The sequence below is a fragment of the Pagrus pagrus genome, assembly GCF_965226575.1.
Source record: "Pagrus pagrus genome assembly, chromosome: 18".
NCBI lineage: Eukaryota > Metazoa > Chordata > Actinopteri > Spariformes > Sparidae > Pagrus > Pagrus pagrus.
This window is the reverse complement of record NC_140202.1, coordinates 23,291,007-23,308,373: the sequence shown is the minus strand read 5'-3', so window position 1 is coordinate 23,308,373 and position 17,367 is coordinate 23,291,007. Positions and strand designations below refer to the sequence as shown.

At 42.6% G+C, this 17,367-nt stretch overlaps 1 protein-coding gene across 2 annotated transcripts in view; it reads right to left on the bottom strand.

Moving 5' to 3' along the window:
- The window catches only part of pcnx1 (pecanex 1), a 31,942-nt gene that overhangs the window by 11,880 nt on the left and 2,695 nt on the right, over nucleotides 1–17,367 (bottom strand). For both annotated transcript variants that reach the window (XM_084380836.1, XM_084380835.1), the window contains exons 3-13: nucleotides 14,605–14,710; nucleotides 12,822–12,858; nucleotides 11,921–11,986; nucleotides 10,097–11,821; nucleotides 8,037–8,166; nucleotides 5,706–5,899; nucleotides 3,903–3,996; nucleotides 3,212–3,269; nucleotides 2,326–2,558; nucleotides 1,344–1,497; nucleotides 1,113–1,145 (exon numbers count right to left, since the gene is read on the bottom strand). In XM_084380836.1, the coding sequence (XP_084236962.1) occupies nucleotides 1,113–1,145; nucleotides 1,344–1,497; nucleotides 2,326–2,558; nucleotides 3,212–3,269; nucleotides 3,903–3,996; nucleotides 5,706–5,899; nucleotides 8,037–8,166; nucleotides 10,097–11,821; nucleotides 11,921–11,986; nucleotides 12,822–12,858; nucleotides 14,605–14,710 (2,830 nt within the window). The remainder of the gene's footprint in view (nucleotides 1–1,112; nucleotides 1,146–1,343; nucleotides 1,498–2,325; nucleotides 2,559–3,211; nucleotides 3,270–3,902; nucleotides 3,997–5,705; nucleotides 5,900–8,036; nucleotides 8,167–10,096; nucleotides 11,822–11,920; nucleotides 11,987–12,821; nucleotides 12,859–14,604; nucleotides 14,711–17,367) is intronic.

The window sequence follows — 17,367 nt, the reverse complement described above, 5'->3', positions numbered from 1 at the left end:
GAAGTCGGGCTTCCCATTTAAAGAAAAAAAGAGTCAAACACCAAACATCAAATAACATTTCTTCTGAATGTATTTTTCTCATCGACTACAAGTGACGCCGTTTTATTTATGGAGCATGATACTGCAAAGATTAGAGAGTCGATTCCCACCATGCCCTTCAATTCTAAAAATGTGTGCCCTCGTGATACGCTGTGGAAAAAAGCATATCACAACAAATAACATTAACTGCACAACTCAATTGTATAATCATTTTAAACAAGAATTACCCCTAAAGAAAGAATTCATTCAATGGTCTCAGTGTCATATGAGCCCCGGGGACAGTGACACAGGTGTAAACAGAAATAGCATCATGTGTACGATTTCACAAGAGAGACAGAATGTGTTCACACTGCAGGTTTCAACCCAAGAGGCTATGAGCTGCCCTGCTTTCTTTCTTTTTTTTCTTCTACCATAGGGAGTACTGGCAGTTTACACACCAACGACTGGATTAAATAGACCAGGTCTGCTCATAATGTGTCAACATTGTTGTGGAAAAGGGGAAGGAAAATTCCTGAAGGTGAGATGAGGTGAAGGCAAAGGGGAGACGCAAGGGGACAAGGAGGAAAAGAGAGGAAGAGATACAGACAAAGAGTGAGAGAGTGAGCTGTGGTCTAAACTCTGGCCAGCTATTTAAAGCTTGTGCCTGCAGCTGAGTAGGAGCTGCATTAATAAAAGACGCCGCTTCAGAGCAGGCTACTGACGCAAGGGAGGGAGGAACGCACAAGACTCGCAGGGGAAAAGCAACATCATTTTCTAGAACCAAAACAGAAACAGTAAAAAAAACACTGAATAATAACTACAGGTCATATACAGATGAAAGAAAATTGATTCTATATTTGTCTAGCCTCAGTCTAACGTTTAAGTGCAAAGACCATTATATTCTCTGAGCCTAAGTGCTTTGTTTTTTACATTTTGCACTCCTGAGAAATTGGTTGTTTACTGTGTGGGCTAGCCATGAATTTAATGATCACCCCTCAGAATGTTAGCATCAACTTTAAGCCCAAAAATGTGATTACTTTAATTGCCCCAAAAGTGTCAGGATGAAAAATGATTTATGAGCGATAATTACTTACATGTCGAGGGGAAGAGGAGTCTGGTTGAACACTCTGTCAATAAAGAAAGACACTGGTGACTTCACGAATAATGTCTTCCCTTGAAGGCACACCAATCCTTGACAAAATGCTTTTATGTGTTTTTCATCATGCCGGAAAAAAATAAATAAATTGCATATGTGTAACCATGTTTCTGTTTTACTATTTAGGGTCAAGTCTAATAATTGCTGTGCTGTTGAGACAAGTATTCACCTTCAGTAAGGAATACTGGCAACTTGCAATGACGAGGCAGAACTGAAAGACCCAGATGTCAGTGAAGAAGCCGTGGACCAGCAGCACTGAACCCAGGAAGGCCACCAGGACAGCCAGCACTACGGCCAGCACGTTCTCTAAAACCTCACGGTTCCTGGAACACAATGGAGAATAGTCAGCTTACAGGCTCAAGCACAAAAAAGACGACCTATTGGTTGTTTTGTGACATCTTCAAACTAATGTAATGACACCAATCCTAGTCACACCTTCTCTTAAACTAAATTACATGATACAGTTCCTCATTTATAGAGATTATGTCCAAAATTCACATAGAGAAGGTCCGTACAGTCCCCTAAGAGATTTCTGTTGATTCATTTCATGTTTTAAAGCTCAGACAGAGATTGACATAAAATGGTTCAGCTCATCTCTTTATCTAACAGCCTACAGAGAAATGTGACATTTAAGGAACCTTTACATATTTGTGCCTTTTAAGTATAAATGGTTCATCTGTGAGGAATTGGTTATTCTAGTGGTACGCTGCTGTCTCAGACTTGTGTTTCTCTTGCTTTTCATTTGTCAGAAACTGTGCTGCAGCCATCTTGGACTGTCCTTAATTTCAGTGAGACTGACCTGATTAAAAAAAAAAGGTTAATTCTGTGCTCGGCAGCATTAAAATCTGTACATACAACAGTTTCATTAGTCCAAATAATAAATTGGGCTTCCAGCTGAAGTCAAGTCAGATATACAAGATGAGATAACTGTCCATTTATGTGTAGGAGAAAATGAAATTAAGGTCAAAGGCCTGATGTACCTTATCTGCCTTATAATTATAAGTAGCATGTATGGGAATTTGTGTTGGTAACACTCAAAAATGTAGCATCTGACATCACACTGATGAGTTAAACCCTTCCAGAAATTAGTTTTCACACATTCAGGGGCAATGAAGTTTGACAAACTGCTGCTGATCTCTGGGCTGTCCTACCTGTCAAATAATGCCAGCAGGGTAAGCCTGTCAAAGTGCAGGCCGACCCAGAGGAAAGGCAGAAGCCACAATCGGTAGTACTGTTTGGCTTTGCCGGCGGCAGCGGTGGCCGCAGGGTCCTCCTGTCCCATTGCTGCATCCTGAAGCTCCGGGCTCAGATCTCCGTCCTGCTGCTCCAGCAGCTCTTGGTCCATTGTCAGCAGACGTGTCGCGCGGATATGATGGAGGGAGATCTGTCCGATTGTCAATCAAATTGATTAAGTGCTTTACAAATGTGTTTTAAATAAAACAGTAAACTGATAGCAATACAAAAGCAAATAATGCAGTCACGAGTGGATGAATAAATAAATAAAGTATTAGAATGAAATGTTTTCTCTAAATTCCACTGAGAATGTTTTGGCTGTTACACAGGATAAAGACTGTACCACCACCCACTCCCAGCCATCTGGGTACTGGGCAAAAAATGGTTAAAAAGCTAGCAAGGTAGCAACAGACGATTTAATCCACCTTTGTTGCTCATATAGAAAATATATCGGGTGCCAGGTCGTAAAGTGTTGTGAAATCCAATTTTGAAAACACTGTGTAGAGATTTTTAAGTTTATGTAGTATGATTTGTTTTTAAGTCTGAGGTAACAGGAAAGTACAAGAAAAAGGAGAGCGGAACAACAGCCGACACAACAAGAAACCTGTTCAGACTGACAATCATGAATGCCAAAAATAATATGCAGATATATGCAAAACAGGCATGCAGAAGAGGAAAGACTATGTTTGTTTATGCCTCTGTACGGACCTACAGTGTGTCTCTCGATGCAAGTCTAACTCTCTCTGACACACATACATACATGCACTCACTCACTAACACACACCTTACTGGTTGGGTACTCACCAGGTCATGAGGATAGAAGCGAACTGAGGTAGAACTGGAGAGGTGGGAGTCGGTGTCCCTGCAGGGCATTAGACAAAATGAGTACACTGATGAGGCAAAAGCATCTGCTGCACTTACTGTATTAAATCATGATTCATTTCCTTGTGACCTCAAACTAGATAGCCAACAGGCTATTTTGCTCTGCTTTTGTACGATACTATATGTTTGTTTAAAGCTAAAGTTGGGTTAACTCTGCGGTACACCACAGGAGAAGGGTACAGAGGAAGAGAAAGCCTTGTAATGATACAAAGAGAGGGTCTAGAAGGGTACATTTGTTTTCAAATGTATATTATTGTGACAGAGTTAACTGTTCTATCTTTAGCCTAAAAATTAAGTCTGGTTTAAAATTTCAGTAAATGTAAACAAATGTTTGGCTAACTAGCAAGCAGACGAATTCAGCTCAGCAGCTAACGGCATATGCAACCCCTAACAATCCTTCTATTCTCTACTATGTATTACCTGACATGCTTTACTTCTCAACATGCATGTATCAGTGATTAAATTATCTGTTCCTAGTCAAGAACAATATAGGAATTAAACATCTTTTTTCAATTTTGCAGACACAACCAGTTCACTGCAGCAGCCACAGGGTGTATTTTATCATCTAATGTCCCACAAAACAAATAAGATCAACTGTCAGTTTGACACTAACCATACGTTATTGGAGGCTCGTCTGGTTACACTTTCAAAATTGCCCAGACCCATGTCACACCCACGAACCTCATACAGGGAGGGTGTGAGCGTCCCTGGAAAAAAACACAAAACAAGAGAGAGAAACAGTCAGCCCATAGAAATCACAAGCAATGAGTGATTCTGTCTGTGGGAATTATTTAATCAACTACATGTTTACATGAAGGAAATTAAGATCGCTGTGTTCATCTGAGCTAATGGGTCACTGAGTGAACGTGCTTCCTCCCAAAGAGGCTATAAGCGAATCAGTCACTTCCTGCTCGTCTTGAACAGCAGTCAGGTTGTTCCCAAGGTATTTCTGCTGCTTCACTGGAGCTTTTTTGTAATCAATCCTGTCATGAGAGTATGAAAACAGGACTTAAATGTAGCAACAACTATAGCAAGTCAAAAAACCTTGATTGAAAGGTTTATTTTAAGTATGTCAACATACCCTACACAAATTACGAGAATAATTGAGGTGACATAATCTAACAACCTTTACCCTCTGAATACATTCCTAAAATTCCTAATATGCTGCATTATTCCTGGCAGTCCAGGAGGAATACAAAACATTGCCATGGTGACTCAGGTTAATGAAACCTTGATTGCAATTCAAACTCTCTGTTTGTGTTTGTAACGGTTTCGTTATGAAAAATGTTGGCAGAAATGTGAAAAAGAAGGATAAGCGGGAATGGGGTGTACTGTCTTGAATTCTTGGACACAAACAAACCAAGAGATAAAATGCTGCACAGTCAGTATGACCCCAAATTACTGTCCAATGTGAATGAACAAAAGCAATATAAAGAAGTGTCTACAGGGGTTTTTATGTCTCAAAGCACTGGACTGTTGACAGGGAAGGCCCTGTCAACGAAAAACAAGAAGTCATTCTCCCTTATTTTCATTTCTAAGGATGATTGTGTAACTGAAACTGAACTTTCAGGAATTCCATCAGGATTAAAAATGTATTTATTCAAGGATATTTGATATGGACCCAAGTTAAATTTGCGCAATGCATTTTTTTCTGAAGAAATCATCTGACAACTACAAAGGAAAATATTTTCTTAAGACTCTGGATGCAACCAAGCCGAGGTGTTCAGTAAACCCATGTCTGACATCAGGGTTGGATATAAACTCAGACACTGTCAGAGTAGTGAAATCGTATGCAGATAGACAAGAATTAGTAACGCTCTGAGAATACAAGCACACACACACACACACACACACTCAGACCACCAAGTTTCTCATCCCAGAAATCTGCTCCCGGTCAAATTATGAGTAGGAGCTGTAATCCATTTACCAGTGGTTCAGAGTAAGGACATAAAACAGCTCTCACAGAACCTCCGTCTTATTTTTTACGACTGTTCAGTGAAACAGGTTCAGGGTTATCAGCAGTCGGGTGGGAATGCTATGACCAAAGGGTAACGTCCAGGCGAGGTCAAGTATTGGCTACAGACACAATATCACAGACAGAGATAAATGGAGCATGGATAATTGCACTCGGCTTTGAGTGACTGCATCAGTCCACCGACCGTGGATAATAGTGCTCTGCTCTGACTGACTGCAGCAGTCATATCTGTGACCAGCTCTCTTCATGCAACTCTAAACCATCAAAGCCACGGTAGCTACCTTCTAACCAGAGCATGTAAAATCAGAACAAAACCAGCCAAAAAAAAAAGAGAAAAATTCAAATCTGTCATATGGAGCCACCTACTCACACACTACCCAACTCTCGTCCATGAGAAAATCCTTTATCTTAACATCTCAGCTCTCCTCATGTGCTCCCTACCGAAGTCATCCTGCAAGCTGGTAGCGCCCACGGTTGAGGCCTTGTCCTGAGAACCCTCCAGGTGTGTGCTTCCATTCCTGGCCAGCAGGGAGGCGCTTGTGCTCAGCACGGTCACCTGGGACGGGGTTCTGGATGGCTGACTTTTCACCTGGGAAGTAGAAGGCTGGGAGGCCTGGCTGAGAGCCTCCTGAAGACTGTTGGAGGAGAAGGGAGAAGGGTAGGAAATGAGAAATGATGGAGGCCAAAGGGGTACTGGTACAACATCACAGGGGTGAGGGGGGTGACACAGGTAATTACACAAAAGAGGGATTGCAGGCGAAAAGTCATGCACATGCTGGTTGTCATCGTGGAGGTCGCCAGGAGTTGACTTTGGTGTCTCAACAAAGTGCAAAAGACATTATGGCTAATGGACCTGATTTGTATAATATCCTTCATATCCAATCATCATCATCATGTTGCTTTAAGCAGTTTGGGTTCAGATTGGCTAGCACATCACAACTTTATTTTAACTTATACTTCTTTTTTAATGTTTCACATTTACATGCACACTCTAGATAGATCTCCACGATGGCACCAGCTATGGATGCGGTTTGTGACACTGAGTGTAAAGCCTGTGCATAACATGTGTGGGAGGCTTTTCTTCTTTGGACTTCTAAAAGCCATACATTTAAGTCCAATTAGTTCAGAAGTATATTAGCTTTCCATCCTTTTGATTTTTTTTTTTTAAAGAAAAATCAACCACTAGTGTTTGTACCTTAGTGGTACAGCATGCTAATGCATATTCATATATGTATATAGAAAGGGGAAACTAATGATTGGGCTTAAGGTAAGTATTATGTGTTTTACATCGTGGGAATTCAGAGAGAGAGCAAATACAGGGTCTAAAAAATAAACTACTGGTAGATTAGTTACTTGTATAGTTGCCTAAAGTAATAACAATTTAACTAATAATACATAGACAAAGCCTAAGAAGTCCAGTGCACTACTAAGAACATCAAATAAGTGTTTGGAGTGAAGGGATCGGTGAAGGTGGAGGGATCAGTGGAAGGGAACAATTTTGCATTTTGCAAGTTTATTGACCCCTGGCAGGCTGTGGACTTGTTTTCCTTGCTGAACAATTTTGAAGGCTCAGCATTTAGAAATGTGACCTTGCTAAATAGATGCAGGAAAACGTATCTGTGTACAACACAAGTGGAGGAGTGACACTGATCTCAGGAACTGAGGAACCTGACGCATATCCACAGCTTAAGACCAGTGGCACATACACATTCAGCTTTACGTTTTCTATGTTTGTAGTGCTTAAATTGCTATTACACAAACAGTATTGCAGTTGTTTTTGCTAAACTGGCAGGAAGTGACACACGAGCTGCTGCCACGAGAGAACCTGTGGCCTTCCAGACACGACGTGGTCTCTCTAATCAGGCTCAAATCTCAGGAGTGACAGTTCATTTCAAGTGTTCTGTGGGGTAGTGATCAATCATGTCAGGTCACTGTCGTGTTGAACAGCAAGGATTAAAACACATCTCTGCCCGAAGGGGACTGAGGTATTCAAGGTTAGATCCCTCATAAAGTTACGAAAGAGCCTGATAAGGGGACTGGAGACCGGCCAGACTTGACATTAACAGTCCAGTGAGACAGGATGTGCCCACATTGTGACTGGAAACAACAGGAACAACGGTCATTCACCATTATAAATTAATGGAAATGTATGTTCAAGAAAATAAACAGAAATCTATTATTATCTTTCTCATAAAATTGGTTTTGAAGATGTGAGGTGTCTGAGAATCTATTAATGAGCATCCAGAGGCTCTCGCAATTAAAAAACAACAAAAACACAGTATATTCCTGTGGGGACAGACCTAAACCTTTGATTTTTAAATGATCAATATCATCTTCATCTCTCCGTTTAGAAAGGTCGCTCAAAAGGGCAAAGCAATGTGATACAGCGGGATGTCTGTATTATTGAACGAATCATGCGCAGCTCTGAGGGGAGACGGCGTGTCAGCCAAGTAGATTAGTCAGACCTTGCGGCCTTGTGCCTTTGAGTTTGTAAGGACTCCATTCTTTGATCCATGCTCAAAATGTGGAATTTGAAAGATTAGATTGTGTGATAACAGGATGAAAACAGAGAAGTCTTGAGAAAAGGAGGACGAAAGACATCACATGCAGAGTGGAGACACCCATCCAGTGATAGATGATGTCTTGCTCGATGTCATGCACTGCAGAAGACGCAAACTGGTGATGTGGGACAGGAAAGAGCGCCACCTGGCAACATGCTCATACCGGGCAACAAAACGACAGAGAGGAATCGCTGCTCCATGCACGTCGTACCTGAGAGGAGATCCAATGAGAGAGGTGGGTGGGGTGGGGTTACTCCCTGCGTTGTGTCGCCGCCGCACAGCCTGCCGACGAAACGTGCTACGTTCACGCCGAAATATGACCGTCTCCTCGCTCCCCGGGGCTGTCATGGTGAGAGACATCATTGGCCAGTCAGATAGGATGTGTTTCCTTGTTTTTAAGAGCTTTTATGTGGACACGTGTGTGAGGTGATATTTCCATGTGTTATGCAGGAGTTCAGCGACATTTAAAAAACAAAGCAACAACTGATACAACATCTGATGCTTGGAATAATGAAGAGTTTCACCCCTACATGAGAGCAACCATTTAGAAATAACACATCCAATACAACACGACTGACAGAACGACACTGAAACGGTGCAGACCGGTGGGCTAATGGTTAAGACGTGAGCCACAACATCCCTGATTCCAGTTTAGGTTGGGGAACTTCGCTTCATATCATGCACCCCACTCTCCCCCCTCACTTCCTGTCTGTATCTCCACTGTCACAATCACATCCCCCCGAATAATATCAGAACAATACTGTAACATCTGTCTGAAATGAGACATTTTCTGAGATTAATATGTAGCATTTAAAGCAAGCTTTATATCTTTTGCTGGAAAGTTGCAATTGTGGCCACAAGTGGAGGATAAAGGTACATTGTTTTTCCCAAGATCCTCATGTGAGTTCCCTTAAAACAAGAAACAAAGAAGAAATAACACATTCTTCCTTTTAAAAATAAATAGTTAAATTCGGAAGCAATAAAACACAGCCTTGCTCAATTCATTACACACAAGGGGTTTTGCTGCTACAGCATTAATTGGTCTGATATAACCAGGAGCCCATCGTGAGGCGGGCTGCATTAAATGAACTCTTCAGCTTAATAGTACCATGTGGTTTGAGGAGTACAATTCAATCAAGTCCAGAAAATTCCCACCAATAACACTACTGATGACTTCAAGTCCAGTCAAAGACAGAAAGAAGAGGAAGGTTTAACCGACCCACGCTAAGCTACATTCTGTCAGTGCCACTATATGGAGCCGATTGTGCCCTTGCTGAAGTAAGGTTCATAAAAATCCAGGCAGCGGGAATCGAATGAGAATCAAACACTAATTATGAAATGTTTTCCAGCCATCAGTTGACATGTCCAGGCACATCGTAGTGCTAATATTGTCTATCCTAGGAGTTTTACACTCTAGAAAACCACGAAACAATCAACAGCGACGTCATAAAAATGTCCACAACACACTGAAGCCAAAGAACGAGCACCAAGAAAGGCAGTAAAAATACAAGACATTAGTCTGCGAGTTTGAGGAATGTGGGCTAGAGAATGTCTATTTGACTCGGTGTGTATGACACTAATAAGAGAGCTGCTGTTTGTCTAACCTCAGCACAAAGCACACACTGTGCCGTCATGCTAATAGTGATCTACACAAGGAACACTATGCCTGGGTCAGAATTGTCACTCCATGGAAACTCACCATGGTTACACTGACCAGGCGAGGCAGACGACATCTCATATGCAGACACACACACACACACGCACACACAAAAGCAATAATGAAGCAAGCCTAGTGTCAGGAGCACTACACCCAAAACAATCTCAATTGTGTCAAATCTGTCACTATGCTCCTGCTGATAGGCCCGAAAGCAGCTATCTGGTAAGGTGGGCATGATATATGGTTTCCAGCTACACATAATACACAATACACATCCAACGCATCATTCAGTTATGGATTAAACAATTCAAATCTGCAAAACAAGCAAAAATAATAAAAGCAGGCATATAATAGTTCCTATATTCTGTCTATGACCGTATCAGTATAATGCAGTTCTGCTGATAATTCACAAAATAGAGCGAATGTCTGAAGAAGTGGAGTAATCAGTACCATTAAATGAAGACGGGTTTAAACACAACATTTCCTGTGATATATTTCAGAGTCAATACAGTGGAGTAAACATGTGGAGTCGTCATCAAACACTAAGTAGTAAACAGTAAACCAGACAGAATGCTGTGTGTACAGTATGTTAGAGCGCTGTGTGTGGTACATACCCCGCAGGGAAGCAGCAGTGGCATCCTGAGGCTCAGTGAAAGCTGCCTGGTTAGGCAGACTGTTTCTTGAGCGGGTCACCGACTCAAGCTGGGAGGCCCGACCCAGCAGGGATGCAGCATCCAGGACTTCCCCTTCTTTGGCTTCCAGGTCTGACTTGGAGGTGGTGAGGGGCCTGGGCCCAGCTGGAGCTCCTAGGCGGCTGGGATCATTAAGGCAGGCAGCCGTACCACTGTCCAAACTCAACACTCTGGCATGTGTTTTGGCACTGCCTGTGCTGGGGGTACGGCGAGAGGTGCGTCGCTTCCCTCCCGTTCGCTCCCGTCCTGCCTCCGATCCTGACGCAGCTTTAACTGCGGAGGAGGAGGCTGCATTGGCTGGAGTGTGCTTGGCTTTCAGGGCCCTGTAGCGGCCCTCTGGTGAGTGGCAGGAGCGGGAGGTGGTGCTAGATGAGCTGTCTGTGCTTAGGTGGTGGGTGGAGTGGAGACTTGAGGCACAGCTAAGTTCACTCTGATCGCTGGAGTCTTCCTCTCCACCCCCAGTAAACACAGCACTACAAGGCTTGGCCATACCACGCAAAGACACATAGTCCCGGTGACGGCTGGCATCAAAGCTGCTTGCCCTTTTCTTGCCGGTACGCCGGCGTCCACTGCGCCCTGTTGACAGGGAGGAAGTCCTCTGCACATTGTTTGCTGACTTTGGTTGAATGTCATCTTTCACCTGCTCCTGCTCTGTGGCAGCTACACCTGTTGAGCCATCAGCACTGGTCCTGACGCCAGGCTCTTCCTGGCACCTGCCAGGTTCTACTAGCTCTTGTGTTGCAGAGGATGGTGTGTCAGCAGGTTGTTTAGATGTCAGCTCATTGGCATGAGGGTTTTTATTGGCCTCCCTGGAGGGGAGGTTGCTGAGACCTCGAGAGCTAATACTGCCGAGGCTCGAAGTCCTGCCGTCTGCAGGAGCAGATACATCTCCTCTTTCCCGTACACGCTCATCTCCTGAAAGCGACAGCAGGCTCTCCACATGTGTTGAGCTGGTCTGTTCACTGTGAAAGCTGCTGACAGTGCTGTTGGTGTCCCTGTCTGTGCCACTGCAGTAGCTTTCTGTGGAGCCACTACTGCGAGTGCTCAGACTCCGGAGGCTATCAGCACTGCGCTCCCCACCCTGGGACTTTCCTCCTCCACCAGAGCCTTTTCCCCCACCACCCACCTCCACCTGGTATAGTCCTGAGCTACCTTCCCCTGCCTCCCTTGAGGCTGAGCGGGCTACTTTGCGTGGTTCTTTGTGCCTATAACACTCCACCCCCGATGTGGAGGGCACAGCTTGGTCCTGCTGGTACAGTCGCTCAGCCCCATTGCCACACACCCCTGGCCTGTGTGGTCTGGCAGTCTCCAGCTCACAAACAGGGTCAAGGCAACCTCTCCTGGGTGGAGGATACAGAGCAAAGTCTGGTAGACACGGGTCAGGGAAAGCAGAACCTGCCGAGCTAGAGGTCCGAGGCAGGCCCCGAGAACGGAGCTCCTTCCTAAAGGTTTGAGATTGCATGGATGCATGGGTGGTCAATTCGGTCTCACAGGAGGAGTGCGACAGGCTGAAGTGATAAGCAGCAGAGTTACAGAGATCAGCAGGCTCCCTGGACAGCTCGGAAGGACACAAGGAGGTTGACGGCTGCAAGGAGGCGAAGGAGTCATTGGGAACAAGGCAGTACATCTTTGTGTCCGACAGCAGATCTAAATGGACGAATAGAAAATAAACATTCAGGATAATGAAATGTCACAGCCAGTAACACAAGAAAGACTTGTTTATATATGAATGATATGAATGTTTACCGTGATCATGGCTGCAGCTCTCAACAAGAGTCAAGCTGATGTCATCTGAAGTCTTTCCCACATCTCCTGCAAAGAAAGAAAGCTATTAAGAGATGATCTTTAATCAATTATTCATATCTTTACAACTACTAACCCTGGGCACCCAAACATAACTGGCGTCCGCAGAGGGTAAAGGAATAGATACCCTGCCTTCTTTTTAGATCACAACTTCAGAGAGGTACTCAAATACCTGAATACCTGTAACTGTTCAGAAAGATGTTCTATGCAATCACTGTTTCTCAAATCCTGCAAGTCTTTCTCGGCCATACTTCCTGGGATTTTATGATGGACAGTCTGCGAGGACGGAATCCTTGAAGGGAAGAGGATTTAAAACGCTAAACCCCAGCAGAGCCCTTGTCCCACTTCAGACCATTTCCTGTCATCGCAAACTGCCAGCTAATTAGAATGGCATCGAACAGACTCACTGAATTATTCAGACGACGCAGACGCCTCACTCTAACACTCGTTACGATAAATCCAAAGCAAAGCTACGAGTTCATTTATTGTCATCTTCTCGGTATTCCAATAAAGAGTTCCTGAGAATGACTCCCATGCTGGCTCTTGCACTGTATTACTTTTTTTTTTTCAAACTCAGCGGTGCCCGTCTAAAGCTGCCTCATCTTTGTCTGACTGTTGAGGTCACGGAAATGCTGAGTCAGACTACATCTCCCAGGCAGCTGGGGTGATCATGGTCAGGGATGTGGTGATACCGCAAAAAGGAAATGCATCACAGGGTCGCAAAGAAGATTGGAAAACCAAACCTGTAAAAGTGCTATGTGCTTGTAACAAGTCAGTTCTCTCACACAGACACAGGCAAAGAGGCAAATGATTTTAGTAGACATGACAAGGCAGTCATTGTTACCTTTGGCTACTGTTGCTCTTCCATGGCTAGATGCAATCTGAAATTTGAATAAAAAGATAAGTCAAGCAATTTGTCTTTGGAGAAAGGTGCTCAGGATTTCAAAGGCAAATTTCTGGAGCAAAACGTTCGTAAAGGCAAACTGACAAGGCGTGTGATGATTAGAGAATACAACATCCAAAGAATGACACTGTTTGTGAGTTACAAACAGCCGGTGCTTCTTCAACTGACAGAGGAAAGTTTTGGCATCCCTTCCTACTCTGTACACAGCAGCTGAACGGAACATACTGCCTTATTAGCGACTCAAGGACACACACAGTACAAACGTAGTACATACACAGCCCCCCTGGGGATTCAGAGGTTAAATATATCTCCTCCAATAAAAAAATGAACTCACTTTGAATATTAAAAGGAGGTACTAGCTGACAGCAAGTTATGCGAGAATCATACCTAATGAATACACACACAGCCCCCTCTTCTAGTCGAATAACAAAAGTCAATGTTAAACTTGGACTTTTAGTCCTTGGGTTTGGTATTTGTGTGGCCCGTAGACATGTTACAGTAAGCAAAAGTACATGTTACACTAAGATTGGAGGAGGTTTAAAAGCTGTCAGGACTCAGCAGATGAAGCATGTTTGTGGGAGGATTAAATATTGTTCCCAGTAGTGTGTGGATGTAGTTAACTGGTTGTTTATCCCTGGTAACACAAGTGGTGAATCACAGGACTATTTTGTGAATAAACATTGAGCAAGTGAAGGTTTCAGATGAGTGTGATGCAGTTCAGTTTGAAATGCAAACACAATTATTTTTGTTCAAAGCATCTGAAACAACAACCACACTTTGGGACTTGGTTTCGATTGAAACAACACACCAGACTATGTTTGTTTCAATCACAAGGCAGATCTCATGTTTGCTGAATTGGGGCTGCTGTGGTGGCTTCCTAAAATAATAGACGTACATATAGTGCATACAGGGCTTTACATAATGGTAACTATTATTTTTTTAAATGTATGCATTTGTTGATAATGTTTACAGTGTATCAAATAACATTTAATCTATAAAAGTTTAGAATGTGGTGAAAAATTCCTGTCACAATTTCCCATTACACTGTTCACTTATTATTTTAAATACCAACTTCTCTTATTGTTTTCTGCTCCTTTTCGGTTGTCTGTTGCTGTTTGGTTATGTAACTAAAATACTTAGTAAGTTTTAGGAAATCGTGTTTTGGGTTGAAATAGACTCTTTCACAATGTTAAACATGTGTTTGAAAGGATAACTTTTTCCATGTGCGTATTTTTCCAGTTTTTCTACCACGTCACAAAGCTATGACATAACAAACAGAGTCAGGTTCAGTGATGCTCCTGGAGCAACACCAACATGGCAATATTATTCCTGATCGTGGCATTCCTTTCATTTAAAAGAACATTTTTCTTGATGAATGACTTAAATAACTAATCTATAATTTACATTTTTGCGAAAAAGAGCAACTAATCAATTCATTGATCAATTCTGCACCACTTTAAATAGGTAGTGCACAGAACACAGAGTCACTTGATGCAAGCCCGAACATTACAAGACTCCAGTGTTAGCGCAACCCAGATGTAAAGTCTGACAGCAAACTTAAACATTACATTGACAGTAAATACAGTTTTCGCCTGAATATTAGATAGGTGTATATTTGCTTTCTCTTCCTTAAAACAAACAGTGAAGGGGTGGGTTTATAATTAGAGGGATCTGATATGTACAGTACAGTTTGCAGTTTGCAGCAAGCCACTCCTTTGCCTACCTGCTGGTTAGACTCCATCCCAATATAAGAGTTCCTGGAACTGCAGTCAACTGGTGGAGTCTCTTGCCTGATGAAGTCTGCCATCTCGATACCCCCTCCAGGGTCCCTGCACACACACAAACATAATGCATACTCTTGTTTTACCAGCGCAGGCACAGTGCACCCCCTCCCTGTAATGTGAACGGATGAATGATGTGTTCAGATGATGTGTACAGTAGCCTCTGTTGAAAGTCATTTATGGGAAAACTCATCATGTAAAGAGTCTGATTTTTACATCTTTATAAGGGTTTTGAAATCAACTAAAGGAGCGAAAAAAAGATCCAAAGCATCCATGTGGATTTTCTCCAGGCCTATATTTAGCCCGGACGTGCTTGTTTAACCAATTGGTATGTCGAAACAATCAACTTGCCAGGGATCGTCTATAAATCATTTCCATATGCCAAAAAAACGTTTCATAACAGGTCAAACCACAACACAAACACTCCAAGCAACTAAGTCCAACACGTAGAGCAGCTGAACGCAGCCTGGAAAAAAGGGAATAGTCAGGGGAAAAAAGAGTGGGTGGTGGTACACAAACACCTTAATCAACTTCAGCTCGGCTCGTCTGCTCTACTGTAAACTCAAACAACCTGGAATGTGACTCCAGATGTGTGGGCAACGCTGCGACTGCGTCTGCCCCTGTGGTCCAGAGCACTCATTCTTCTCGTTGCCTTTTCCTCTCTCTCAGCGTCCTGCTAAGCGCTCTCTCTGGAATGTGAATATGAGTCACCTCTTCGCGTCATGATGGGCAGTAAAAAGCTGTAACCTCACTGGCTTTTGTTCCTTCTGGACTGGAAGTACACTTCTCCATTGAAAAAAAGACTGACGCCTGGCATTCAGACTGGGGGGAACTAATTATTTTGTACCTTTTAAAATGTCACAGTAATTGCCATGAAATGGTAATTGATGACATGATTGATGCAAATTGCTTTTTCAACTTGTGTAATTCATTATCAGTTGTAGATGTTATCGTTCCTCCATATTGTTTTGTTTTAGTTCAATGAAATACACAATGTAAACAGATAAAGAAGCACACAAAGTCCCTCGATACCGCAGCCATTTTAAAACATAACCCTCATACTAATAAGATCCTTAATCACTCTAAATAAGGTATTAATTAGCACATTTTTCACTGTCATCATACTTGACTATAGATATTTAGCAGTTTAATTGAGAAAAAAAACAGTTTTTCTGTGGCATATGAGTTATAACAACTTCTATCACGTAATTCAATGACCCAATATTCATGTGTCTGCACACGTACTAATGAAATGTGTAGCATATTGAGTAAAGAGTATGTTTACAACTGAAAGAGAAGTTATCTTGATGGTACCCTGTGGAGTTTCTGACCACCAGTGGCGCTCTGGAGTGATGTTTTTATGAGTGTTCCCCCGGTTTGTTTGTTCTTGACAGAGGCCTTGAGTAGAGAGAGTCACATCGTCTGCCTTTACTCCAATGGGCGTCTTTAAAGCAATGGCAGATCGTGGAGCCTCTCAATAGCTAACAGAAGTTATCTGCAAATACTAGCAGCCCAGTACTGCCAAACATCGCACTGGAACTATCTTAAGTCTCTGTGAATCACAAGTCATTTGAACCTCCACCATAGCGACTCTCTCCTCTCGTGGGCTCTGGTTCTTGCGCAAAAGATTGATGTCATAAGCGTTCCTGCCAACGGTTTCACGCTAAAGTACATCATTGGTCTACAGGTGGCCGTAAAGCACCATAAAATACAGAAATGCACCAGCAAAAGCAGGGAAGAAAATGACTGCTAGCAAGTACAAATGAATGTAAACAATACGGGTTTCAACATTTGAAAAAATAAAATACAATCTTGTATTCAACTGGGGCAGGGTTCTAAAAGGGCTCGATGTTACATTTTGTAGCAATCTACATGTATAAATCACTTTTTTATTGGTCATATGTGAGCAAGTCGTAAGTGGATGTGAAAAATTAGACTTTCCCCGTCTCTCTCTCGGTTGAATATACAAGTCTGTGGACGATTTGTTTAAGTTGTTTAATGCTGCTGGACTGTGGATTTCTTTGTGAAAGACTCAACTCAGATTTTCCGCTACAGTCCAAAGGATGTGACTTTATGCACGTCTCGCATGCCTCTCTCTGCTCCGCTAACAAAGAGCAACAGCAGCTATTGTTAGTTTAGATATGGAGTCTACTAACATAAACTTAATGGTTCCACAGGGCCCCTTTAAAACAACCGATTTTACGATTCAAGTCTATCTTCATTTGAATGATCTGACATAGACGACACTGAATAGAAAAGAATCGAATCTGGATCTTGTGAATCGGAATCAAATCTATTCAGGAAATCAGTGGCAATACCCAGCCCTGCAGTCACCACATCGTGTTGATGCAAACAACCATGTTTTGGTAAATAACACTGAATGTAAACAGAAAGATTGTTTACAGGAAAACTTCACAGGGCACCTTTTAGTGTGCATCAAATAAATGAATCCAGCTTTCAGTGTCAAAGCCGATCAATAACCTTCTCAGCACATTATGTGGACAAATTAATTGAATTAAAAGTAATTTAACAAGGAAATAACTGATGACTTTGAAAGTAAGTGTTCCTGGGGTGGGTCGGCTTGCATGGTGTGTATCATCCAATAAACAAAACTCAGCCTAAAACATCTGTTGCATATGGTTCTCTTTGCAGGTCCCTCCAAAAACAGATGAAAAGTAGAAAACATTTAAATTATTATGTTTCCA